Source organism: Chiloscyllium plagiosum, unplaced genomic scaffold (genome assembly GCF_037043375.1).
Source record: "Chiloscyllium plagiosum isolate Xiang-an unplaced genomic scaffold, Cpla_swu_hap1 HiC_scaffold_15, whole genome shotgun sequence".
NCBI lineage: Eukaryota > Metazoa > Chordata > Chondrichthyes > Orectolobiformes > Hemiscylliidae > Chiloscyllium > Chiloscyllium plagiosum.
The window spans coordinates 47106865-47134186 of NW_028270153.1; the positions used below are offsets into that span (position 1 = coordinate 47106865).

At 40.7% G+C, this 27322-nt stretch overlaps 1 protein-coding gene across 1 annotated transcript in view; it reads right to left on the reverse strand.

The window, feature by feature from the left end:
* atp9a (ATPase phospholipid transporting 9A) overlaps nt 1-27322 on the reverse strand; it is a 187617-nt gene that overhangs the window by 111836 nt on the left and 48459 nt on the right. Inside the window, exons 5-9 of the mRNA XM_043710245.2 lie at nt 21242-21300; nt 11458-11509; nt 7842-7936; nt 2643-2723; nt 1607-1682 (exon numbers count right to left, since the gene is read on the reverse strand). Coding sequence (XP_043566180.1) covers nt 1607-1682; nt 2643-2723; nt 7842-7936; nt 11458-11509; nt 21242-21300 — 363 coding nt within the window. The remainder of the gene's footprint in view (nt 1-1606; nt 1683-2642; nt 2724-7841; nt 7937-11457; nt 11510-21241; nt 21301-27322) is intronic.

Sequence of the window (27322 nt, forward strand, 5' to 3'; positions counted from 1 at the left end):
CTGATTCACACTTTATCTGGGAGAATGCAACAACACTCTCTGTAAGGGACCCACCTCGCTGCTTCAGTTCAAAGAAGGTTTACTAGACCAGTACCTGGATCAGATAGGCTATCTTAAGCTGAAATATCAGACAGCCTTTGGTTATATCATAGAACATAAAACATTACAACGCAGTACAGGTCCTTCGGCCCTCAATGTTATGCCGACCTGTGGAATCAATCTGAAGCCCATCTATCCTACACTATTCCATTTTCATCCACATGTTTATCCAATGATCATTTAAATGTCCTTAAAGTTGGCAAGTCTAATCCTGTTGCAGGCAGTGTGTCCCATACCCCTATTACTCTGAGTAAAGAAACTACCTTTGACACCCCTCAATCTAAAGCTAGGTCCTGTCATACTAGTCATCACCAACAGAGGAAAAAAGGCTTTCACTGTCCATCCTATCCAAACCTCTGATCATCATGTATGTCTCAATTAAGTCTCCTCTCAAACCTCTTCCACTAGAGTTCAGAAAAAAATAGGAGCAATTTCTCTGAAACATCCAGGGTTGTGAGGGGTTTTGACAGGGTGGATGTGGAAAGGAAGAATAGCAGAAGAATACAGAATGAAGGGTAAAACAAAACAAAGAACTGTTGATGTGGGAAATCTGAAACAAAAACAGTAAGAGCTGGAGAAACTCAGCAGGTCTGGCAGCATCAGTGGAGAGAAAGCAGAATTAACATTTTGGGTCCAATGATCCTTCTTCTGAGGAAGGGTGACTGGACTCCAAACTACAACTAAGGCATGAAGTTTAAAAATAAGAGATCTCCCACTTAAGGCAGAGATGAGGAGTTCTGTTTTCTCACAGCCGGCCATGAGTCTTTGGAACTCTCTCTCTCAGAAGGGAGCAAAACAAAGAAAAGTCTGAATATTTTTAAGGCAGATGTGATAGGCAAAGATGTGAAGGGATACTTGGGGAATTTCGAATAATCAGATCAACTATGATCTTATTGAATGGCTGAACAGGGTCCAGGGGCCAAGTGGCCTACTCCTGCTCTTAAGTCATGCTGCTATTTTCATTACGAACACCACCAGCATTGCATGGGTCTCACCTCACACAAACTTAGCATTCTGGAATCACTTCAGCTGGTTAGCCTGAGAGATGCCATGCTGGCAGCAAATCAACAGGTTTCAGCTTATATAAAGGACATGCCTGTGTGTGTTCCTCTCTTGGACTCTGCATGGACTAGAGGAGGAGCCTAACCTGTGAAATCCAGGTAGACCTTCACAGTGCTGCCAAAAGCCATTTTACAAAAATGAACAACACAACCATGATCGTCCTGAAACCATTTGGCAAACGGCTGCTTGTTTGTAAAAGAAAACAAATGTACACCTTGTATACAATGCCATGTTTATACTTCATTCGTTCACATCATGTACTAGTAAACACATAATAAAAGCCCATGCTAATGTTGTCATAAAGGGAACTTCTCCTGAAATACCCATTCACTACGCAGCAAGACCTAGTTGACGGTAGGCACATCAGGTGGTTTCAGCAAATTGTTAAACAAGAAAGTCATAGATTTCTTATCTGTTCCACAAGGGTAGATGAAAATCACCTTACCAGAAGCAATGACAGTACTGGCCCATAATGTATTCTCTATGCTCAAACTCTCATTAATTGGTGGGTCACTATCCTCCTAAAACACAAAATGAAGAATTATTCTTTCAATTTCAATAGATGCAACATATTGAATGATCACTGTTCCCTAATTGCCAAACAAAACTCTAAGTATTATTAAATCAACCTGAAGACTAAAACCATATATTTTTCAGTTTGAATATACCGAGTTGGACAATACACCTGGTTTCTCATCAAGTTACTATTTTTACTATAGTCCAGCCAGAATCACCAAGTGAATGGAGTATCCCCCAGTTCTCTGAAGTCTCTGAACCAAGATGTGTTTGATCCTCAGTGTGCCAAATTACTTGTTCGCAATAGGATGGTGCCGTGGCCACGTTAACCATCAGCAGCCCCTTTGATTAGGAAAGGGGCAAAACTGAGAAAGCTTTCCACTTTTGGTCTGGGTCCAGTGATCCTTGTTCAAACTGCATGAATTGCAATACTGGGAGAGAAGAGCACTCACTGCAGTTACAATCCATAGTGGAATAAGCAGGATACATTTACTTCAGGCACTCTCATGAATAATAGTCACTTGGATAAGGTTTCAGAGACTGACCCATCCGAATGGAACTGTGCCACAGGGAGGAGCCAATCTCTGGAAGAGACAATGGGAGAAGATATTGACGTTAAAAAAAATAGTAATAATGCAAAACAGATACACCTATATATTCATGAACAATAAAACAAATTGAAAAGACCCTTTCGATCCAGGTCGTTCTGGTGTAACATGTGTTTCATTAACACAAATTGACTATAATGCATTCGATGAATTGTGGATGCTGTTCAGATAACAAGAGATCTATTGAGGTCTTGTAGAGCATGAATTTCTATATTGCGATTTTCTACAGCACAGGGTTGCAGAGGAACACAACTGTCGCATTACAGCAGAACGACCTGTAGAATCATTCTGAAATGGAATGGTGATAATATTTGATCTACTATAACATAGGGCAATGCTGAATTCTTACTAACTCACCCGAGTGAAAGTCCCAATAAAACTGTGAATATCAATGTTTGGTTCTTCTGCATAAACATAAGATCGTATTTGTAACAGATCCTGTGGATTAAAATGAAATTGAGTAAGGACAATATCTGTGTGCTGTTATATTAGGTTATGGTCCTGATAGAGATATTGCAAGAGCCTGCACTGAGCGGCACTCAATCTGGTAATTTTTTATTTTAAAAACATACTTTTTCATAAAAATATACACAGTCACTGAAGCAGTTTTGTTCTGTACAGTAGCATATGGAGAAAGAAACAAACATTTGAGTTTGACTCTATCCAACAAACACAATTTCTTACTTGTACTAGACTCTATTTATATATATTTGAGATACTGAGGGGCCCAACAGCTGAATGGACCCTCAATTAACTTCAGCAGAAAGACATTAGACTGTGGTCTTTACACACTGGACCTCGGTGGCACCTGCCCCAAGCACGGACTGTGCCTGGAGTACCATCAATTTGGTGAAAGACGCTCTTTGGTCTGCTTGAAACATGTTGGTCTTCCAGAGCATGGAGTTGACTTTGACTGAGTGCTGCAGACTGGCTCATTCCAAAATCCAGGACGACATGCTAAAGGATGCACTAAAGCTTGGGGTACTCAATCTGATTACGTCATACCAGTTTGAGTGGGGGGGGGAAAAAAAGGCAGAAAATACAGTGAAGACCTATATCCTCAGTCTCCTCATGATCTTACTAACAGTGCCAAACTTGCTGAGTGCATGTACCTGATTGGTATCGTGCAATAAACTGCACCTTGTTTAAGAAAAGAACCTCTTCTGGCTAAGATTCATGCGATGGCAACAAAGTACCCCAAATACAAGTTGGTAGTTGTTAGCATCGACAAAAAAAAAGCACCATAATCTGACAGGTGCCATATGAAGATAAACTGAAATAGTTTCACTCATGGGAAATAAGCACAGATTTATTTTCATTGACTTTATAGATTCTGTTCAATGCCGTGTCTATTTACTCATGATTTAGTTTTTTTATGAGCTCAAAAGATTTATGGTTGTTTGTTGGAAGAAAAATGTAGGTTGAGCACTTTGGGAATCTCCTGATATGCAGTAAGCACATGAAGCCAGAATGCCTGCCTTTTGTATATTCTATGTGCTGCTGTATTACAGCTCAAATAACCACAGATAATCTCCTGCTGATAAATTGACACCTTTATATGTTTCAGTTGAGGCACTCTGTATTAATCATTTAGAGGAAAGCACTAACTAGGGAAGCAATAATACAATTCCAACTCGCTTCATACAAATTGAATAATGGTTTTTTTGAGGCTTCATATTGACTTTCCACATGAACCTTAAAACAGGTTTGGTCTTACAGATGGACGGCTCCCACGTTCATGAGAAAGTGAGCTGTCATCGGTCAGAAATGTGCTCTTCTCTCCTTAAACTCATGCCCTCCCAATGCACCTCCAGTACTCTCAGCATGCTGCTCTGTGCCACTGCCTCTCCCTACTTTGTTGCCCTGGGCTCAGGCTGTCTGTGTCTCAACCACCCCCCACCCCAGCTTCCCATTTTCTGTATACATTCACTCTCCTTTATTTTCCCAATGCTTTCTCTTTGGTCTTTCCCTCACTAGGTTCCTAACTGAGCTTGGGAATAAATGTTCAGGCTTAGTTCAGAGGAGAAGCATTGGAATGCAGCAAAGATCGTTCATTTACTCAGCGGCATGGTGGCTCAGTGGTTAGCACTGCTGCCTCACAGCACCAGGGTCCCAGGTTCAATTCCAGCCTCGGACAGGCAGACTGTCTGTGTGGAGTTTGCGTGTTCTCTCTGTGTAGGTTTCCTCCCACAGTCCAAAAGATGAGCAGGTCAGATGAATTGTCCATAGTGTTAGGTACATTAGTCAGAGGGAAATGGGTCTGGGCGGGTTACTCTTCGGAGGGTTGGTTTGGGCTGAAGGGCCTGTTTCCACGCTGTAGGCAGCCAAATCTAATCTAAGCCTCTTTCATATTTGAACTGATGTTTTAGCAGAATACCACACTAGTAGAGGTTCACAATGTCAAAAGCACGGTTTTCAAATTTTTACTGTATATCTGTGCAGTGTCCCTTAGAGACATCATTCATTGCCAGCCTTTGGTCAAATTCTATGCTTTTGACGAGCTGGGAAACATGGAAAAAACTCAATTGACCTGTAGAAATTAATTGTAGGGATCCTTAATGTGGGGGTTTCCGTCCATTATCGGTTTGAGGTCCTCCTGCTTAACAGGATGAAAACCTACAAAACTAGGCAGGTGGGAATGTGAAAACGACAGGTTGGAGTCCAGACATGGTTTGTGCAGGCTGGGAATCAGATACTGGAGTGGGGGTGGGGGATGCTTACATGTTATCTTGATGGGTATGTAGGAAATAGCCCTACTCCTCCTGATCCACAAGTAGTTCTGAACCCGCGTATGCTTATAGATTCAGGCTCTCGCCTGTTGTTTAAGCTGCTGAGTTTCCCATGGTCTGTGAAAGTCAGTCATAGAAGGCTAAAACCAGAAGCCCCAGTAAAATATAAACATGCATTCTAATTTTACTATTTAATCCATGAACTTATTTCTCACAAACAGGTTGGTTCTTGCCCATCGTCCTGCCTCTGTTGCAATCAGAAGTAGTTAGGTTCAAAGTGGGTTGAGTTTCAGCTTCAAAAGCTTTGCGCTTGAACTTTTGAAGGAACCAAACCATTATTTTTTAAGTTAAAACTGTGCCCAGAAGATCAGCATTCACATTTGCAATGCTTGAACTCTCCATTTCCTCTCTCCACCCACATTTGCCTGACATCAAGACTTAGTCCAACTGGAAGTTCAACTAGATAAATATTGAAAAAGATCAAAGCCATTGCTTCCTGACCCACTCGCAAACTTTGTATTTATCCTACTCACACCATCCACATTCATTTTGAAATGCTTGTACTTCATTTTGTCCCAGATTGAACCCGGGTCTCTGGCGCCTCACAGCGCCAGAGACCCGGGTTCAATTCCCGCCTCAGGCGACTGACTGTGTGGAGTTTGCACGTTCTCCCCGTGTCTGCGTGGGTTTCCTCCGGGTGCTCCGGTTTCCTCCCACAGTCCAAAGATGTGCAGGGTCAGGTGAATTGGCCATACTAAATTGCCCGTAGTGTTAGGTAAGGGGTAAATGTAGGGGTATTGGTGGGTTTCGCTTCGGCGGGTCGGTGTGGACTTGTTGGGCCGAAGGGCCTGTTTCCACACTGTAATCTAATCTAAACATTATGAAATGTCTCAATTTATTGTTGAAACTCTCATTGACACCTTACCACTTTGAGACTCGACTCTCTCTCTAGGCTAAGTTTTGTTAGTGTTAGCCCATTCAAAATTCTACTACCTACATACTACTCAACACCAACTCACTCACCCATCACTTCTATTTTTGCTGACATATTTTGGTTTCTTTGTTTCAACATCAAATTGTATATCATGTTTAAATCCGGCCACAGGCTAGTCCTTATCCCATTTACTATGACAGTCCTCCAGATTTCTCTCTGATTATTAACTCTGATCCATCCTCCCTTCATCCCTGCAGTATTTCAGTTGTCAAAATGAGACTCTGGAATTTTGTTTCTAATGGCCTTAATCTCCTTTTAATAACCAACCAACCTAGGTTTTTAACCATCCTCTTTATGTGCCATTACAGAGCAACCTCAATTATCCAAAAATCGATTATCCGAAGGAGATCTCAAGATCCCAATGGAAACATTACATCAAAGACATTTCCAACTGCGATTGCGTCTTTTGTTTACAGTGATTAAATAGGCAGCGTCTCCAAATGACTGACTGCCCGCCCTCTCTCTTTCCCCCACACTTTCCCTGGAGTTCTATACAGGGGTATACTCTAAACCCCCCTTGCCCACATAATCTCTCCAACATTGTCCTGTCCAGGGCAAAGGTGCAACCTGTCAAAAAGTTGCAGTAAAAAGTTGTTTGTGAGACTGTGACTGTGTGTGTGCGCGCGCGCGTGTGTCTGTGTGTGCGTGTGCGCACACTATTTGGAGACTCACCCCACAAAGGCAACTGCAGCAGTCTTGTTGTTGGTGTTCAATCTAGCTGCCCGGAGAGGAAGAAGGGGGGCAGCATTGGATGGGGTTTGGGGCTAGGGGGACGTGTTGCATGGGGTGGGGTGAGGGGGTGGTGTTGCACAGGATTGGGGGCGGGGGCGGCTTTGCGAGCTGGGGACGGTGTTGCACAGGGCAGGGGCAGTGTTGGGGGCAGGGTCTCGCACACTGTGTACTGCTGCAGTCTCCTGAATGGGGAGCAGACTTTAAAAAACTCTGAGCCCCAAAGGGAAGGCATTTAATCAATTAACCAAATAATCAATTATCTGTATGAAATAGTGCCCGCCTATCTCATTTGGATGATCGAGGTTCCCCTGTATTTGGCTTATCATTATTATTGCAGTTATTCAAGGGACAGAGATCTCCCAAGCTCTGATGGGGCTCAATGAGCACTGATCACACACCAATTCCTCCTCAAAGCATCAGTTTTGACATAGAGAGAGTGACAACTCTGGGCAGCAACCACAGATAAGCCCAGTGATGTTCATCCTCACGTACGATTCAAGCAAAGGTCACTGGCCACCATTAAAGACTCAGAGGCACTCAAGCTAATGGTGGCATCATTACAAACAGTGCCTGCTCAGGCCAGTTTATCACGTACAGGCAGATGATCACCTTGTAGTTATGTAAAGTGAACCATTCACGATTGCTATATGAAAGGGAGTGGGGGCAGTCAGTTAATTTTTTTACAGCAGAAACTGCAAGTCTTCCTGATGTGTAGGCAAAAATATTTTTAAAAGTTTTAAAGATGGCCAAATTATAAAAGGATCTTTAGATAAAGATTAGTTGTGTTGCTGCTAATGGATGACAATATAGAAGGTGATCTTCTTGACGTATTCTTACTTGTTCCAACATCTAGCCATATAGTTTGGTGAAAAACAAAAACAAAAACAAAAACACATTCAGGGAAGCACTGGTAGCGAAATAACAGCAACGTTCAATGAAAGAGCAAAGCACTGCTGCTGACATGTCATTTGTATTTGAGGCAGGGCAGAAGAAGGCAAGAAGGCATTAGGAGATAAAAGCTGAATTCTGTCAACCACCTCTGTGGAGAAATTGCTGGTGAAGGGAAGGCAGAACAGTCCTGGTTGTTTCTACAATACTTACAGCTGCTATGGGTAATCTCTGAGTACAGCCAACAGGCAAACGCATCTTCCAATCAGTCTCACCGTCTAGCTGGTCTGTACGAATAAAACAGGAGCCTGGAAAAGAAGGGAGGCAACTCATGTACGAAACATAGGAGAATAATACTGATGCATTAATGCCACCACAAAGGTAATAGGAAGTTTATCAAATCGCTCTCACCGTCATCCAAGTTCACAAAAACAAGTTGAAACTACACAGCTTTAATTAGTGGGGACCAACCAGAATGCTTCTTATTTTCCAAATCAATTTTCAAATAAACTTACCCAAATAACTGAGTTTTTAATTTCACTTTTAAATTTGAGTCAGAAACATTCAGAATTTTTGTGTGAATGTCACACAGACCCACCCAAGGCACAGAATTTACATGAGTGTACAGTTAACATTAAAACTAAATGTCACCCTTCCCACCGATTAGTCAATACTTTCCTCCACCTCCTCCTTGCCATTGGAGACGCTACAGAAGAGTCCAGGATTTTTTAGAAAACCTAATTTAGAACTGGTTTGCTGCAGTTAGGTCCATTCCGGAGGTCAATTAGCACAGCTAGTTCACAACACTAGACAGCAGGACAACAGCAGTAGTAGTCATGTTATTTTTCAGATCACCAAGATGGTAATAAAAGCAAATAATTCTGCACTAACTGCGCTACCTATTGCTTATTGGGCACTCCAATCAGTGACACAGCAGTGCATTTAAACTGTTGTTTTCCTCATGACTCTGAAAGGGCAAGTTAAATTGAGATCAGTGCCATGAGGTCTGCTGCCAGAATCACTGGAGTTCAGTAGATGCTGTTTCTGGCACTCACCTCCACAGTTGGGTGTGTGGTGTGTGTTGGTATGTGTGTGTGTGTGTTTTTGTGTGTGTGCATGCGCACGCGTGCATGGTAATATGTATGTAGGCAAGCAGGGATACAGTCCTGGCTGACATGGAACGTATTTCCCTTATTATTCTGGGTCTGTTGTAGGGCCAAGACTTGGAGTCACTGACACTGGTATGAATGAACAAATCAGAAAAATGTTTACTTGTTACCTCGACAGCTGATCTTGACCATTTGAGTTGAACAATGAAGATGATACCAGTGGAGTGCCACAAGGATCGGTGCTGGGTCCACTATTTTTTGTGATTTATATAAATGATTTGAATGTGAACATAAAAGGCATAGTGAGTAAGTTTGCAGATGACAGCAAAATTGGAGATGTCGTGGACAGCGAAGAAGGATACCTCAGATTACAACGGGATCTTGATCAGATGGATAAATGTGAGGTGTTGCATTTTGGAAAAGCAAATCTTAGCAGGATTTACACACTTAAATAGTAAGGTCTTCAGGAAGGTTGCTGAACAGAGACTTTGGAGTGCAGGTTCATAGCTCCTTGAAAGTAGAAAGCAGGTAGATAGGATAGTGAAGAAGGTGTTTGGTATGCTTTCTTTTATTGGTCAGAATATTGAGTACAGGAGTTGGGAGGTCATGTTGCAGCTGTACAGGACATTGATTAGGCCACTTTTGGAATATTGCGTGCAATTCTGGTATCCTTCCTATCAGACGGATATTGTGAAACTTGAAAGGGTTCAGATAGGATTTACGAGGATGTTGCCAGGGTTGGAGGATTGGAGCTATAGGGAGACATTGAATACACTAGGGTGGTTTTCCCTGGACCATCGGAGGCTGAGGGGTGACCTTATAGAGGTTTGTAAAATCATGAGGGACATGGATAGGTAAATAGACAAAATCTCTTCCCTGGGGTCAGGGAGTCCAGAACTGGAGGGCATAGGTTTAGGGTGAGAGGGGAAAGATTAAGAGAGACCTAAGGGGCAATCTTTTCACGCAGAGGGTGGTAAATGTATGGAATGAGCTGTCAGAGGAAGTGGAGGAGGCTAACCTAGTTTGCAACATTTAAAAGGTATTTGGATGGGTATATGAATAGGAAGGGTTTGGAGGGATATGGGCCAGGTGCTGGCAGGTGGGACTAGATTAGGTTGAGATATCTGATCGGCATGGACAAGTTGGACTGAAGGGTCTGTTTCCATACTGCACATCTCTTATGACTATGACTTTAAGAGTGAAGAAAAATTCCTAAGAACTCAAGGTTCTGGCACCTCCCTGGGTCACGATGGCTCAAATATTTTGAATAAACTCAATGACCTACTGCTGGGCTAGAGGCAAGAGTTCACTCCTGCTTTTTTAAAGCTCTTTCAAAACTGCTCTCTCTGGTCACTGTTCACTTATAGAGTCATAGAGATGTACAGCATGGAAACAGACCCTTCGGTCCACGCTGACCAGATATCCCAACCCAATCTAGTCCCACTTGCCAGCACTAGGCCCATATCCCTAAACCCTTCTTATTTATATAACCATCCAGATGCCTTTTAAATGTTACAATTGTACTAACCTCCACCACTTCCTCTGGTCTCTTTTATATCTTTCCCCTCTCACCCTAAACCTATGCCCTCTAGTTCTCGATTCCCCCACCCCAGGGAAAAGACTTTATCTATTTATCCTATTCATCTCTATAAGGTTGTTATAATGTTCTGTAAACTGTACCATTCAGAATTACACAGGCACATCACACAATGATAAAAGCTTAAAACGCATTAAAAATATAATTCCTGCAAACACCAAGAATTGTGAATTTTTCCAGAAATGGGACAGTTTGAATGCTATGCACCTAATTGCAAACAGTTGCAAAATTTCATCCTGAGTTGCAGTTATAAATGAACTGGAGCAAATAAATATGATCCTTTCCACCCATGTATCAGTACTGCCATCTATTAATAGGTTCTCTTCTATAATCTCCTGCGCTTATTTTCACTGGTCAGTACACAAGTTGGCATTTTTAGTTTTGCACACCATATCAACCTTATTGGCAGCCAAGTGAATAGGGCCCAAGCCATCTGCTCACCAAATTTGGTGCCTAGAAAGGACATTTAAAAATTATGTAGCCATTATCATGCAGAATTGGATAAATAATCAATTGCTGTATATTGGGTAAACTCATGAAAAGGGCCTGTGACCACCGTATGTGGAACTGAAGGTAGCCAGTGTACCTCTGATTACCCTGGAGTGGGACGCTGCCTCAGAAATCCATGTGACAGGCAAAACGAGACTCATGAGTGGCTTGCTCCACAATTCAGAGGCTGCCATCAAGCCAAAGAGAAATTTTGCCTACCATACAAATGAATAGTGCGTCATTGTAGTGGGAAGTCTATGTCACAACAACTGACAGATCCCATCAAGCAAATGAAAAGGGAAAATGCTGGAGAAGCTCAACAGGTCTGGCAACATCTGTGGAGAGAGGAACAGATTTTTCACAATCTTCCACCTCCTTTCAGTTCTGAAGGAGAATCATATTGGACTCGAAGCACCTCTCTCCACAGACGCTGCTAGACCTGCTGAGTTTCACCAGCTTTTTCCACTTTTATTCCAGATTTCCAGTATTTGTGGTATTTGACACGTATCCAACATGTCCCTTTGACCACCCACATCAGACTGTGTGACAAACCAGCCCATGCCTACAAACTTCAGAAAGCAGTTGCTAGGGAACCTCTTTAGATTTTACATAAATTGCTGAGTGTTATACTTACCACTTTTGTCTGATGTTCGGAGGAAAATCATGTCAGCAGGTACCCTTTGATTCTGAGAAAGTGAAAATCAGAAATCAACAGAAATAACCAGAATTGCCAAATGACTCCCAAATGAAGTTACTAACAACATTTCACCGAACATGAGTCGGAATCAATGTGAATTAAACATGAAATAACAGGGAACTAACACTTCAAATTAAAGACAAAATTTACTTTTGAATAGTCAGTACAAGAGATGTGATTTAACAACTATAAGCACCTGCATCATTCCCTCATTACATACAATTCCAAAGCTGTCTAAATCAGCTTTTAGTGTCGAACACTCTCACATTCTCATTCGACTGCTTTGACCCTTAAGTCACATTCACTGCCAGCCATGTTCTATCCAAGGTCCCAGAGGATATGGTTAACGCTGACAACATACATGCCCAAGAATCCCCTCTCTTTCTTGCCAGCGGTGTAGCCTTTAAGACCTCCTTTTCAACTGGCCAACCAACCAACAATGCCTGGTTCCACCACAGCCTCTGGAATTCTACAGTTTAGTACGAGCAAACAAAAAACTGACTTTTTCATGGCGGCTTTGCCATCTTCATATCAAGCAAATTCAGGGTTCCCCTTTCTGGCTCTGCTTTCTCTTCTTTATTCTATACAACAGTAGTTCTTTCGACAGTCCTTTATGTGTTTACCCACGTGCTCTACTGTTTCTTCCCTTCATGTTTGTATTGCTTTAGGATTAAGGTTTGCCAGATCACATTTGTCATTGGGAGAAAGTAAGCATGACATATGCTGGAGATCAGAGTCAAAAAGTGTTGTGCTGGGAAAGCACAGCAGGTCAGGCAATTAACATAAATTGTGTATTTCTTGAATAATGACAAATACTAGTTGAAAAGTATGGCACTGGAAAAGTACAGCTGGTCAGGCAGCATCCGAGGAACAGGGCAATCAATGTTTCGAACATAAGATCTTCATCAGGAATGTTGATTCTTGATGAAAGTCTTATGCCCGAAACCTCAGTTCTCCTGCTCCTTGGATACTGCCTAATCTGCTGTGCTTTTCCAGTGCCATACTTTTCAACTAATATTTGTCATTATTCAAGAAATACACGATTTATGTTAATAATTCACAGTGGGCTATGTTGGCTCAGCACAATTTATTACTCATCCCTATTACCATTGAAAAGGTGATAATAAGCAGCCTCCATGAGCTGCTGAGGTCTATTTGGTGCAGGTACATTCATTATACTATTAGGGCAGAGTTCCAGATTCTGACACACAGTGACAGGAGGATGAAGAGTGGCTTGGAGAGGGACTTGCAGGCTCATCAGCTGTCCTGCTCCTTCTCTCTAGATGGTAGGAACAGTGTTTTTTAAAAGGTGCTATCTAAGGACCTTTGGTAATTTTTGCACTGCATCTTGGTAGTTGGTGCACACTGTCTTCTACTGTGCATCTACGGGAGTGAAAGTTGTGAAAGTGGACTCTTTTGCTTTGGAAGGTGTCAAGCTTCTTAGTGTTGTTGGAGTTGTGCTCACCCAGGAAAGTGCAGAGTATAGCATCACACTCCTAATTTGTGCCTTATAGATAGCAGACAGAATCTGGGCAGTCAGGAGGTAAGCTACTTACTGTAGGATTCTTAGGATTCTTTTGATTCTTCTTACCAAAACGCATGTCCTCACACCTTCCTACATTAAACTCCATCTGCTATGTTTAAGACCACTCATTCAAGCATTCTGCATCCCCTTGCAGATTCCTTATGACCTCATCATAACATGCCATGCCACCTATTTTGCACCAGCACCAAATTTGGATATTTATACCCTCTCTCCTCCTCCGCGTCATGAATGTAGATAACAAATAATTGGGACCATAGGAGTAGACCTTGTGGCATTCCACTAGTTACATCTTTCCATCTGAAAAAGACCTATTAATCCCAACAGTCTGTCTTAATAAACCTTAAGACGATAAGACATACGAGTGGAAGTAAGGCTATTCGGCCCATCGAGTCCACTCCGCCATTCAATCATGGCTGATGCACATTTCAACGCCACTTATCTGCACTCTCCCCGTATCCCTCAATTCCTTGCAAGATTAAGAATGTATAACCTCTGCCTTGAAGACATTTAATGTCTTAGCCCTACTGCACTCTGTGACAATGAATTCCACAGGCCCACCACTCTCTGGCTGAAGAAATGTCTCATTTCCATTCTACATTGACCACCTCTAATTCTAAGGCTGTGCCCATAGGTCCTAGTATCCCTGCCTGATTGAAACAAATTCCCAGCTTCCACCCTTTATAAGCCATGCATTATCTTGCAAGTTTCTATTAGATCTCCCCTCAACTTTCTAAAATCTAATGAATACAATTCGAGGACTCTCAGCCGTTCATATGTTAGGCCTACCATTCCAGGGATCATCCATGTGAATCTCTGCTGGACTTGTTAGAGTGCCAGTATGTCCTCTCTGAGGTGGGGGGACCAAAACTGGACACAGTATTCTAAATGGGGCCTAACCAGAGCTTTATAAAGTCTCAGTAGCACATCGTTGCTTTTACATTCCAACCCTCTTGAGATAAATGACAACATTACATTTGCTTTCTTAACCACGGAGTCAACCTGCAAGCCAACCTTTAAAGAATCCTGGACCAGCACCCCCAGATCCCTTTGTACTTTGGCTTTAGGAATTTTCTTACCGTTTAGAAAATAGTCTGTCCCTGCATTCTTTTTCCCCGAAGTGCAAGACCTCTCATTTGCTCACATTGAATTTCATCAGCCATTTCTTGGACCACTCTCCTAAAAACTGTCTAAATCTTTCTGCAGCCTCCCCACCTCCTCAGAACTACGTGCCTGTCCGCCTAACTTCATATCATTGGCAAACTTCGCCAGAATGCCCCCAGTCCCTTCATCCAAATCATTAATATATAAAGTGAACAGCGGCAGCCCCAACACTGAATCCTTGTCACTAGCTGCCATTCGAAAAATAAACTTTTATCCCAACTCTCTGCCTTCTGTCAGACAGCCAATGCTCAATCCGTGCCAGTAGCTCACCTCGAATACCATGGGCCTTCACTTTAGTCAGCAGCCTCCCGTCAGACACCTTATCAAAAGGCCTTTTGGAAGTCTAGGTAGATAACATCCACCAGGATTCCCTGGTCTATCCTACATGTTACCTCTTCAAATAATTCTAACAGGTTTGACAGGCACAACCTCCCCTTACTAAATCCATGCTGACTTGTTCTAATCTGACCCTGCACTTCCAAGAATTTAGAAATCTCATCCTTAACGATGGATTCTAGAACTTTACCTACAACTGAAATTAGGCTAATCAGCCTATAATTTTCCATCTCTTGTCTTGATCCTTTCTTGAACAAGTGAGTTACAACAGTGATTTTCCAAACATCTGGGTCTTTCCCTGACTCCGGTGATTTTTAATGATTACAAGCAATGCCTCCATGGGGGATTTCTTCAGCCACCTTCCTCAGACCCCTAGGATGTAGCCCATCGGGGCTAGGAGATTTATCAAGGTTTAGACTTTTTAGCTTTTCTAGCACTTTCTCTTTTGTACAGGCTACCATACTCAATTCTGCCCCTTGACTCTCTTAATTGTTGGGAAATTATTCATGTCTTCCACTGTGAAGACCGACACAAAGTATTTATTAAATAATCTACTATCCATGCTAATACCTTATCCCCAATACCATGAGGTTCTTGTACAATAATATTTTGCATGACAATTTCCTTGAGAATACCTCCTGGAAATCAAAATACACTATACCCACTGGTTTCCCTTTATCAACTCCGCTAGTTATAACCTCAAAGAATGCTACTAAATTTATTAAATAGGATTTCCCTTTCACAATGACTCCAACCAGTGATAATTTATTTACTTAATATCTATTAATTTTAGTTTTGTTCAGACTCCCTGACCCCACACTCATGGCCCCAATGACAAGGATAATCACTCTCACTTTACGTCTGGAGTTCATACCTTTTGTCCATGTTTAAACCAAGGCCTTAATGAAGCTGGGAGATAAGTAGCCCAGGCAGACTCCAAACTGAGGGTCAGTGAATACATTATTGCAATACAAGTGCTGCTTGATAGCACTGTTGATGACCCTTTCCATCACTTTGCTGATTGCATCAATTGCAAAGGGATCAAACTGCAGAAATTCCTTTTCCAAACATTGTTAAAAACAAATTAGATTCCCTAGACATTTCTAAGAAATTACAAATTTCCTTCACTGTACTATTTCGAGGTTAAAGATCATTACAAGCTGCTCAAGGTTTCCATACACTTTTTTTTGGAAAAATCAGGATCTGCAATGAAATTACATTTCCTGTCAATAGTTTATTTGCACATATTCCACAACTTACATGATATTTCATGGCATTGAACTGGCAAGTTAGCCCAACAGGTGAAAGTGAAGACTGCAGGTGCTGGAGTTTAGAGTCAAGATTAGAGTGCTGCTGGAAAAGCATAGCAGGACAGGCAGCATCCAAGGAGCCAGAAAATTGACATTTCGGGCAGCAGCCAGTCATCCTGATGAAGGGTTCCTGCTTGATTTTCCTGCTCCTCGGATGCTGCCTGTCCTGCTGTGCTTTTCCAGCACCACTCTAATCTTGAAGTTAGCCCAACAGTCCTTTGCTGATATTTATGTGCATAAGATCTGTACAAATTCTTCATGTGCTATTTCATTCTTTTTTGTAAAATATCGAGCTTTCCCTAAATCTGTCTTAATCACTTCAACCATGATTTGTGACAGCAAATTTAATGTTCTCAGCACTCACTGATTAAAAATATTTTCCTAAGGTCCTTGGTTTTTTTGTTTGTGTTTTTTTTCTGATCACATCCTCAGTGGATATTAGCATCATCTTACTTCAAGCCTCTTTCCATCTATATTTCAATATTATTCACCCATCCAACCATTATTTCTTCTCTTCTATTTTTTATCCTCAATTTCTCCTTCAATCATTGCCAGGATAAGGGGGTTAGCTCTTTATTTCCAATGTCCATACTTGGCTATCTTCTCTCTAATTATACTTCAGAAATCTTTGTCATATGAACTCCTAACCTTGATCAAAACTACTCATTTCTCCTTGTCCATCCAGCTATTTCTGTGCATTCTCTATATAATAGTGACATTTCAAAAGCCATCCTCTCAACCTCAGAGTCCAATTCTCACATTCATAAAATGTAATACTCTACACCAGTTTTCTCAACCTTTCAGTATTCAACACCCCCTTATCCTTGAAATCATGCAACGCCCCAAATCACCAAAGTCTGTTTTTGCACATATAACTACAATACACTGCAGTGCTGAAAACAGAAAATTTTTGTGAAATATGTTTTATAAACAAAAAATAAATGTTATCATTTATTACTGTTCTTACAGTCCACCTACTTTTGGCTCACTCTGCCTGAAGAAGGGCTTATGCCCAAAACGTTGATTCTCCTGTTCCTTGGATGCTGCCTGACCTGCTGCGCTTTTCCAGCAACACATTTTCAGCTGTATAAAATTTAGTCTGTAATAGCAAAATAGTCAATGCGATCCTTGTGGTTCATGTTGTCTTGCAAAATCATATACATCTGGTTCAATTTTTGTCAAAAGCAATCTCAGATCACCACGCTGAACAACATCCATGCGATTGCGGGTCTTATATTGTATTCTGGCGACGGCACTGAATCCTTTCTCAACCAAATAAGTGGTAGGAAATGGTCGTGCAAACCGCTTCGTCTCTTCGCTTAATAGCAGGGAACGACATCAGGTGGCATCTTGAATCCAAAAATGGGGCTCACTCATTTGCAAAAACCAAATTTTCATTGCAGTGTCAGTTTGGAGCTCTATCATTTCTTCCTGAAGACAAAATGTCCATTTCTTCTGCGCATGAGATAAAGGGTTCAGTCAGCCATGTAGGGATCTCCATCTCGATAAGATCAGCAAATCGTATTTTCATATCATCCTGCAGTGCACGAATGTGAGCTGAGTAGATAAGTAATTGATCATCAGTAACATCCTCCACGATATTGTTTAAACTCGGGAACTGATAAAACTCACGACGACTGATATTCCGATGAAAGAGATCAAGTTTCGCAATAAAAGATGTAACAGCATTTGTTGCTTTTATGAAACTCACATTATCTCCTTGTATCTGCATGATCAGTGAACTGCACTTATCAAATATATCCGCGAGATATGCACAGTTGTGTTTTACGGTTTTGGCTTTCATACAAAAGATTTTCATTATTTCTGTGTAGGAATTCGATGGAAATGATTGAAGCATTTTCCTTTCGAGAGCCATCTCATTTCTGTGTGTAGCAGCAATTGCAGAAATTCATCTTCTTTATCTTTACAGAGTTGGCAGAGAAGTTGTTCATTCAGAGCATGTCTCTTTGTATAATTTACCACATCTATCACCACTTGTAGAGAATGGTTGAGGGCTTCACTAAGTTTCTTTGCAGCCAGATGATGCCGATGGATAATGCAGTGTACTGTGAAAACATGTGGCACTTCTCTCTTTAATAATGCGTCAAATCCCCGATGTTGGCCAGTCACAGCACGTGCACCATCCGTAGCACAAGCAACAATATTTTTGAGGGGAACAGACTGTATATCAAAATAATCCTTGACACAGTCGAAGATGGTCTTACCTTTGGCATCTGTTGGTAGATCCAGAGCAAAAAATAGTTCTTCTCGTATTTTATTTTTGTCGATGAAACGTACGTAACCCCAAAAGTAAAGCTTGATTTCCGCATATAGCACTTTATCAATTTGTAAGGTGATTTCTTTCAATATCAAAAGGGAACATAATTTATCTTCAACATTTGAGGCCATTTTATCGATGCGCCTTCTCATAGAATCGTTGCTAAGAGGAATACGCTCGATAGTCATTGATGGTTCCTGATGTAGCACGGTTGATCATACTTCGGCAATAGCTGGAAGCACCAACGATTCACCCATGGAATGAGGTTTACCACATTTTGCAATTAGCTTCGCTATGTTGTATGATGCCACAAGGCCATCCACATTTGTGGCTCCCATCTTTGAAAAAGCAGTGGAAATTGTTGGTTGCTGATTGAATTTATTCTTTAATGCTTGAAAATATGCCAAATCTTTGTCCTTTTTGTCACTGCGTTTCTTTTCCAAATGTTTAATAAGATGGGAAGGCTTCATGGCCTCATTGGAAAAACTTTGTTCACAGAGCAAGCACAGTGGTAACTGCTTATTAGATGGAGATTGAATAAAGCCATATAGCAAATTGTCCATGCTATACTGCCTGCACTTTTTCTTATTCGATGAGGCTATTTTTACACTGTCGCTCAAATACCCTGATGGAATCATGGGTATTACCTTATCACGATAATTTTAAGACGCTCAGACAAGTGGCAAAATTTGATTGGCTAATTAGCTGTAATGTGCATTCATTCTGCCACCTGGTAGAATAGTTGAAAAGCTGCATTTCGTCTTCCTCGAAGCAACACGAATTAGGTGATATTGATCTCAGCAGTGAAATCAGTATCAACTGCGAACGAGTTCAAATGGTTTGCCATTCACAGAGAAGACGTTCAATAATAGCGCAGCAACCAGAGCGCATGCCTCCATGGTTGCAGGGAAAACAACAGACTCGTGTTATGCGACTATCCATCTGCACACAGCAATGTTCTTCAAGGACACGGTAGTCTTCCAAGTGATTGGTAAGCTCTCTACAAAGGCGTTCAGTACCCCCTTGCCGCCCCCTTTGACTTCAACGCCCATTGAAGGAAGGCAAATGCCCCTCAGGGGGCGCTCCCACCCTCATTGAGAAACACTGCTCTACACAATGGACTTTACTATTCAATTTTACTCTAATGTCTTTGGACTTTATAGTCACGCCTTGAATCATATCCAATTTAACTTGGATTTCATTATCTAATGTAACACTGGTGTCTATTAAAGCAAGTGTCCTTATTGGATACATCAGTAATTATTTATGGCCCCTAGATCTGAACTCATTGCAAGTGGAAACATTGAGACCAAGCCAGTGAAACTCATAACAGAAAAAGGCTTTTTATCAGGTCACTTCTCAAGTTTCTCATTTCTAGAAAAATCAACATAAGCCATACCATCCTTCCTCATGTTTGTACCTTAGTGCTGGCAGCAACTTTGTGAAACTTTTTGCACTTTTTCTCGTGCTTTTCTTCACCTTTTGTAACATGGAGTCCCAGAACTGTGCACCGTACTCAAAGTACAGCTGAACAAAAGTTTCACACATGTTTAACATAACTTCTCTCTTTTTGAATACAATATATCACATTTATCTCCATTGAACCTCATTTGTCATTTATATTTTTTGCAAACTTGCAAACTCTTGAATTTGTCAAAGTTTTTTCTCAATATCAATCAAGCCCCTAATTTGGGGTCATCCATAATTTTGTTATCTTACTTCCAGTTCCAAGTTATTTCTATGAATATTTTGTTTAAAAACAAATGTTATGCATTGAAGAAATTTAACATTCGCCAAATACAGATTTACTGATCATGGTCAGTGAAGCAAAATGTATTCAATTATTACAGTTAAAAAAAAAGTTACATTTCATTCAACATGAAACTTTTCTACTTCTTATAACACTGAGACTAACATACATAAAAGCAAAACTTATCATTAATTTAAGTAAGGAACCACCAAAGTGGTCACAGTACCAAACTTATGGAACACCACTGAGCACCTTCTAGCAATCACTACTCTCCAGTTCTGTTTGCCACCAGTTTCTTATCAATTCTGCTACCTGTCCCCACCTGCACGTGTTCTGGCATTAGTCATGCCCTTATCATGCAGCACCCTACCATGGGCCTTTTAACAGTCATGCATATTGCATCAACTACATAACCATTGTTGACAGTTTCTGTTGCTCCTTCAAATAAAGCAATGAGCCAGATACCACAGTCATGGCAATGTTCTCAGCTGAATAAAAATGTTTCCCTGAAAGTCCTTCTGAGTTTTTTTTTTGTTTATTGTCATCACAGATTTAATGGAGCCATTAGCATCATTGACCTCAATGAAAATTTCCCAAAACATCCTTATGAGCTCCAAATCTGTTTAAATTTGGTACCCAGTCAAGGGGATTCTCTACACACCCAATAACAATGATGCCATCAAGCAGCCAACCACATTAAAAGTATATTCCCAGACAGCAAACCGGGAAGTAAAAAAGCTCTGAACTGCTTCATCACATTAAATATTACAGTTAATAACAATACTAGCTGGAAAATAGGCATGGGCTGAAATGAAAAGTGAAAACATCAGGTAAGTCTTTGAAAAAACTTGACATGCAGATTTTTAAAGTATCAAACGTAAATCTACCGTTTCAGAGGAGGTGGTTTTGGCAATAATTATCAAAATAAACCCAATTACATCTCATTTAACACTCTGTCACATGAGTTTTACAAAATAGACTAATAGTATAAGAGGAGAAATCCTCATCAATTAAATGATTCCTCAGTGATTACATACTGGGCAAGTATCAACCAGCCACCCTTTTTGACAAGTTCTACAGTTCCTAGTTTAACTCCACATTTGGACTCCAGAAGCTGCTGTCAGTTTCAGAGGAATAATTACGGTGAATACTGACATTTTCCCCATCATTACCGTCATGAAACCAGATAAGTTTGCTCATGTATGATCTTCCTTGTTGAACACTGTGCTGACTACTCGTTATTAATTTTCAGTTCCCAGATGTTTCTAATATCTTTCTCATAACATTGCGACCATATTTGAAATAAATGATTATATTTAAATCCAAATGAAATTACTAACCTTTTCGACAATAATCAAATCTCCCACTTGTATGTTTGAACTCTTGACAACCATAGTCCCTAGAGTGATAAAGAAAGAATACATTTTAACATGAACTTTATCAATATCACAGATTGCATCTAATACCCCTTTATATTGGTATGTGAAAGCCTGGGAGTGACATATCAGAACTTGGGAAAATACTTTTTTTCTCAGCATCCATATAAATCTATTTTCAGGAAAGGGGTTACTTAATGTTTATTCCCAATGGTGATCCTTAGCTCGCTTAGGGGCTGGGGTCAGAGCATTAAGTATGAGAGCTGGGAGGTCATGTTATGGCTGTACAGGACATTGGTTAGGCCACTTTTGGAATATTGTGTGCAATTCTGGTCTCCCTGCTATAGGAAGGATATTGTGAAACTTGAAAGGGTTCAGAAAAGATCTAGAAAGATGTTGCCAGGTTTGGAGGGTTTGAGTTATAGGGAGACTGAATAGAATGGGGCTGTTTTCCTTGGAGTGTCAGAGGCTGTGAGGGATGATCTTATAGAGGTTTATAAAATCATGGGGGGGCATGAATAGGATAAATAGACAAAGTCTTTTCCCTGGATTGGACGAGTCCAGAACTAGAGGGCATAGGTTTAGGGTGAGAGAGAAAAGATATAAAAGGGATCGAAGGGGTAACTTTTTCATGCAGAGGGTGGTGCGGATATAGAATAAGCTGCCAGAGGAAGTGAAGAAGACTGGTATAATTACAGCAGTCTGTAATTAAAAGGCCTTGAGATGGCTACATGAATAGGAAGGTTTTAGAGGGATACAGGGCAAGTGCTGGCAAACGGGACTAGATTAATTTAGGATATCTGGTCAGCATGAACGAGTTGGACTGAAGGGTCTGGTTCCATGCTGTACGTCTCTATTACTCTATGATAATGAAGAAGATCACTTAGAAATACAGATCACAGGCTGGATTGTTGAGGGTTGACAGGGATGGAACCATAAGAAAGTGGGTCGGGAATGTCTTGCCATTGGCCGATGTGCTCTCTGCAGCCATTTTGAAAAAAAGCCTGGGTCAAGGCAGAAAGACTGTTTACCCTCTCATTACAGGTAACTGATTAAACAAATCAAGGAGCTTTTTGAAGTCCATCCCCTATACCGAGTGAAATTTTCCCTTCAGTAGGCAGGTCCCTACTGGCAGGTGAAACCCTGTTGGTATGGGGCTTCCTGACAACCAAACAGGGAGCCAGAGCTCCAGTGGGTTTCTGAAATCCTTCCCTAACAGCTGCCATGTCACAATGACAACAACTGCAGTTACAGCCCACCTATTGAGATGTTTCCCTTCCATAAGGACAGGGTGGCAATTGTGGCTTCTTCTCTTTGTATATTTTCTGAAAAAAAAGTGTTAAAGGACACTCATGATGAAAATAACCCCATATGTGGAGGGTTTCCTATTGGCCATCCAGCTTTGGAAGGCCATCCACTATTGAGTTTAGCAGCAAGTCTGCCCTAATTTAATGGGCACTGCACTTCAGTGCAGTGCAAAGTTGAAATCCAATGACAATTTCTAGACTCCTGAAGCAAAATCCAGTCCTGGGAGTTCCTCTGTTGAATTACTCAATGTGAGACATTGATAACTGCCCACAGAGAATGGCAAAGTTTGAATCCCACTTTAATTTTTTCAGAAAATATGATACAGAAACATTATCCTTCCCCACACTCCCTGTGGTAACAGATGGATTGGGAGAAAGATCCAACATCCAGAAAATGAGTTTCATGGTATTGAGAGGTAGTACTAAGGAAGAGCATTTTGACTTAAGATAGATGATATGGAGGTTTGGCTACTGCAAGTTTTTATATTAACACTCAAAAGCAAAGTTTATTTTAAAATCTCTATACCTGTACCACAATCTCTCAAGCCTCAGAATAACAGTTCCAGCACACTGTATACTGAAGAAAGCATTGTATTCTAACTAAACATGGAATAATGCTCAATGCTTTACAATTACTGCTGTTGTTGCACTTTATTATAGAAGATGCTCATTATAACCTTAACACAATTACAACAATAAAGATCCATTAAAGAATGGTCCATTAGCCTACATGAAATCAATTTTAAATATTCAAGAGACACAGATAATCATAAGCTCATCAGATGACAATGTTTTGACAAGTGGGTAAATTATCTTTATTCTCTCCTTTGTTGACTTCTGATAATTTTCCTAACCAATGCTTCTAGCTTGGTCAATAGGAAGTGTCCAAGAGCAATTGAAGGGCAATATTTAGATTCCATGTTGGGTCCATCCTCAATAACAATCTGCATACATTCTTTCTTTGCTCAGAGATATCCTTATCAATGATTGTTGCTAGGCAAGTCAAAACATTAAACTAAAAGTAGTAAACAAAATTACATGTGTATTCAAAACAGGAATGTCCAATTGGAGATAGTGGTGTCATCGTGATGTCATTAGATTTAGTAATTTAAAGACTCAAGATAAAGCTCTTGAGGATATTGGTTCAGTTCCCATCATGGCAACTCATGGAATACACAGTCAGCTAATAATTCTGGAATTGAAAACTAATATAAATAGGGACTGTGAAACTGTCATTGATCATTATTAAATCCCTCTGATTCATTCAAAACCTTTATGGAAAAAGTGGTGGGTGGTGAGGAGAATGAGGAGTGTGCTTGTTCATGACCCAAAACTTCAACGTGGAGTCTTTTATTGTGGAGGGGCTGTTGTGCTCCACATGGTTCTGGCCAATCAGAAAACCCTACTGCATTCACCCCCTTTTAAAAAAGTATATTGGGAAGATTTGCAGATTAAGAATCAAATGATTTGGTCTTGTTATGACATGTGGTTCATGACCATGGCATCATTAAGGCATACTGGAACCTGGAGCTTTTGGCTCAGGGGTAGGGACATTACCACTATGCCATAAAAGAATATCAATATCATTTGCAGAAATGAGGTGAGGAAAGAATTAAAACACTTATTTGCACATTATGTAAGACAACTTTCCATATTCATATGAAGAGACTGTGTTACAGCAATAAAGGTTTTTTTGAGTCTATTTTCAGTTTAAATAAAACACAAAGTCCCCTACAGCAGAGTTTTAAGTATGAGAAGTTTTTTTTTATTACAAAGCATCATTTAAATGCAAGTGATATGGTTATATAATGTCACAGAGACAACACATCAATCAATGCAAGGATATCTGGGTTTTCAGCACATTTGTTTGAGGAAGTTTTTTCCTCAAAGATGTTACAGAAGAGAGCCTTAAGCCCAGCTGTGGTAATAACCTGCAATGTATGACATTTATTATTATTGGGCAGGCAGCAGGTTCAGGAAGAAATTAGCAGAAATGACAAGGGCCACATTGGATTTATTGCTTAAAACACTCCATGTACATCTCTTGCAGGATGCAGCTTCAAATTAACAATAACCAGCCCCGCTCCTTGACAGTCCAGCAATAACCAGCTTTTGCTAATACTTGTACTTTGTACCTAGCACCATCAAACATGCGCCTTATATCTCACACAGTGTGTTTCAGGTCAAGTCTTGCAGTATTTTATAATTTGATAACAGATAAAATAAATAAAACCAACTCATAAAACTAACAGAACTAAAACAATAAAGTTCAAAATTATTTCTCTTCCTTCTGGTTCACAACAAATGTATTTGTTCAGTCTCTACCATTTAACGGCTAACAAATCAATTGACAAAGAGCAACATAAGGCATTATCCTTGTAATACACCAAGGAAAGTAGAAAATGCAAAATCCTACCATTTTTGAGCTTGGATCATCTCACCAACAGGAAATTCATACTCACTGGTAAGAAGATGATTTACTTTTAAGACTAAAAGGGCATTCCAGGAGTATTATTGAGTTGCAGTGTGAGATTTCATGCAGAGGCACTCACAGCTATTGGGCAATTAGTTTTGCCTGCAGTTGCGGTTTTGGTCCCCAACACGTCATCTCAAGGACGTCCTGCCTTTGAACAGGGCAAGGGGCTGGGGGCATATTTTAATCAGGGGCAGTCATTGTCAAAACAGGGGTCCGCTGCGAGCATCTCTCTTTCATATGCACAGCCAGGGGGTGCAAACAGGAGGAACAGCAAACTCCTCCCCCTACACCAACACCCTTCGCCGCCACACCAAAAGCTACCAACATTCTCCTGACAACCTTACCTTCAGCCAACTGACCTAAGAGTGGACAAAGTGCCTATCACCCTCCCCTACCAATTAAAACAATCGGCATGGCACTCCTTGACATAGCACTCAATTCTACCTTCATCTCATTCCAGGCAGTGAGAGCAAAACATTGCAGTTATGGCATTCTTTCTCCTTTTAAAATCATCCATTTTGTATGATGATTTTTGTATAATAAACAAGATGCGCACCAAGACTCATTTTGGAACATACTGCTATCTTTTACTAAGATAACCACTTCTTTTGAAAGGCAAGTTAACACACCTCAGGAGGGAAGGCCTGGTGTAATACTGAAGTAATTCAGAACAGAAGGTCCCAGGTTTATCTGATAAATTTGCAGAAATTGTGTCAGCTCCCATATGTAAGCTCTACTATTTCACCCCTTAACTGACTCGGTACTCCCACCTGCTTATTTGATACCAATATTTCATGGATTATTATTTCTTCCAGCCAAAAGCTGGAAGCCCAAAGCCAAATTTCTTGAGCCCCCACCACAAATACATGTCCTTGTCACCACTTCCATCTATCTCTCAACTATGGACTCCGATGAATCAGAACATTCAAATTTCAACATCTTATTTTACACTTGGCTGAGCTTCCAGGTGGTAGTTAAGAACTGGCCATGATTCTCACTTGTGATTACTTGTCAGCACTCACTATCCAGGTTTACACGTGAAGAACAGTCACAGGGGCCAAACATTGAAGAACATCCCACACATATCCCAGCAAATGGTAGAAGCTTTAATAAAAATAGGGAGAAAATACCAAAAATGTTGAGGGACTATGCATTAATTTTGAAGCAGTTTTCTCTTTCACAACAAATCAAACTTTGGAAAAACAAATCACGAACTATGGTGAATGCATTTGTCTTAAATAAGTGTTCCACCTACATAATTCAATCTTATGGTCCATCAGTAGAGAATCTAATCATCTTACCTCTATATTCAACAACAACATCATTGAACCTGCAAACATTGAGAAGTACAAAATAGAAACATAATTGGCACCAGCCACAGAAATAAGGGTGGCTACTTGAGCAGGTCAGAGGCTGGGATTCACCTCCTGGTGTCCAAAGCCTATCCACTACCTTCAAGTACATCTAGATTTTGAAGTACTCAGCAATTACCTCATTGAATGTAGCTCTAACAACACACAAGAAATTGATCACCATTCAGGGCAAAGCAACCGCATTGATTAGCAATCAGGTTAAACCTTTACCTTAAACATTCACTTCCCCCGCCACCAGTACACAGTACCAACAACATGTACTAGCTGTACAGGATGCACTGCAGAAATATCACCAAAGAACCTTTCAACAGCATTCTTTTAACCTCAGCCACCAAAATGAACAAGGGCAACATACTTGGAAATACCTCCATCTGCAAACTCCCCTCTAGGTCTCAGATATAATTGCCACATTGCAGAAGGTGATTCAGTCTATCGTGTCTATGTCAGTTTACTCAACATTTTAATTTAGTGCTAATTTCCTGCCTTTTCCCTGTAATTCTGCAAATTATTTGAATATAACAACCATCTAACGCCCTCTTGAATGGCCCGTTTGCAGCTGCCTCCCCTACATATCATGTTCATGACCATTTGTAACTCCTCAGATACGGAAATGGTCTATATTCAAACGTAGCAAGATGTGAATAAAATTCATGCATAAGTTGGAACTAACATTTGCAGCACATACATGCCAGGAAATTACCATCTCCAAAAAAGAGAGATGATCTATCCATTCCCACTTGACACTTAATGGCTTTACCATTATAGAACCACCCTTTATCAAGATCCTTGACTTCACTGCTGACCAGAAAATCCACCAGACATGCCACGTAAATGCAATGGCAAAAGAACAGTCTACAGGGTGGGAATTCTGTGGCAATTAACTCAGCTT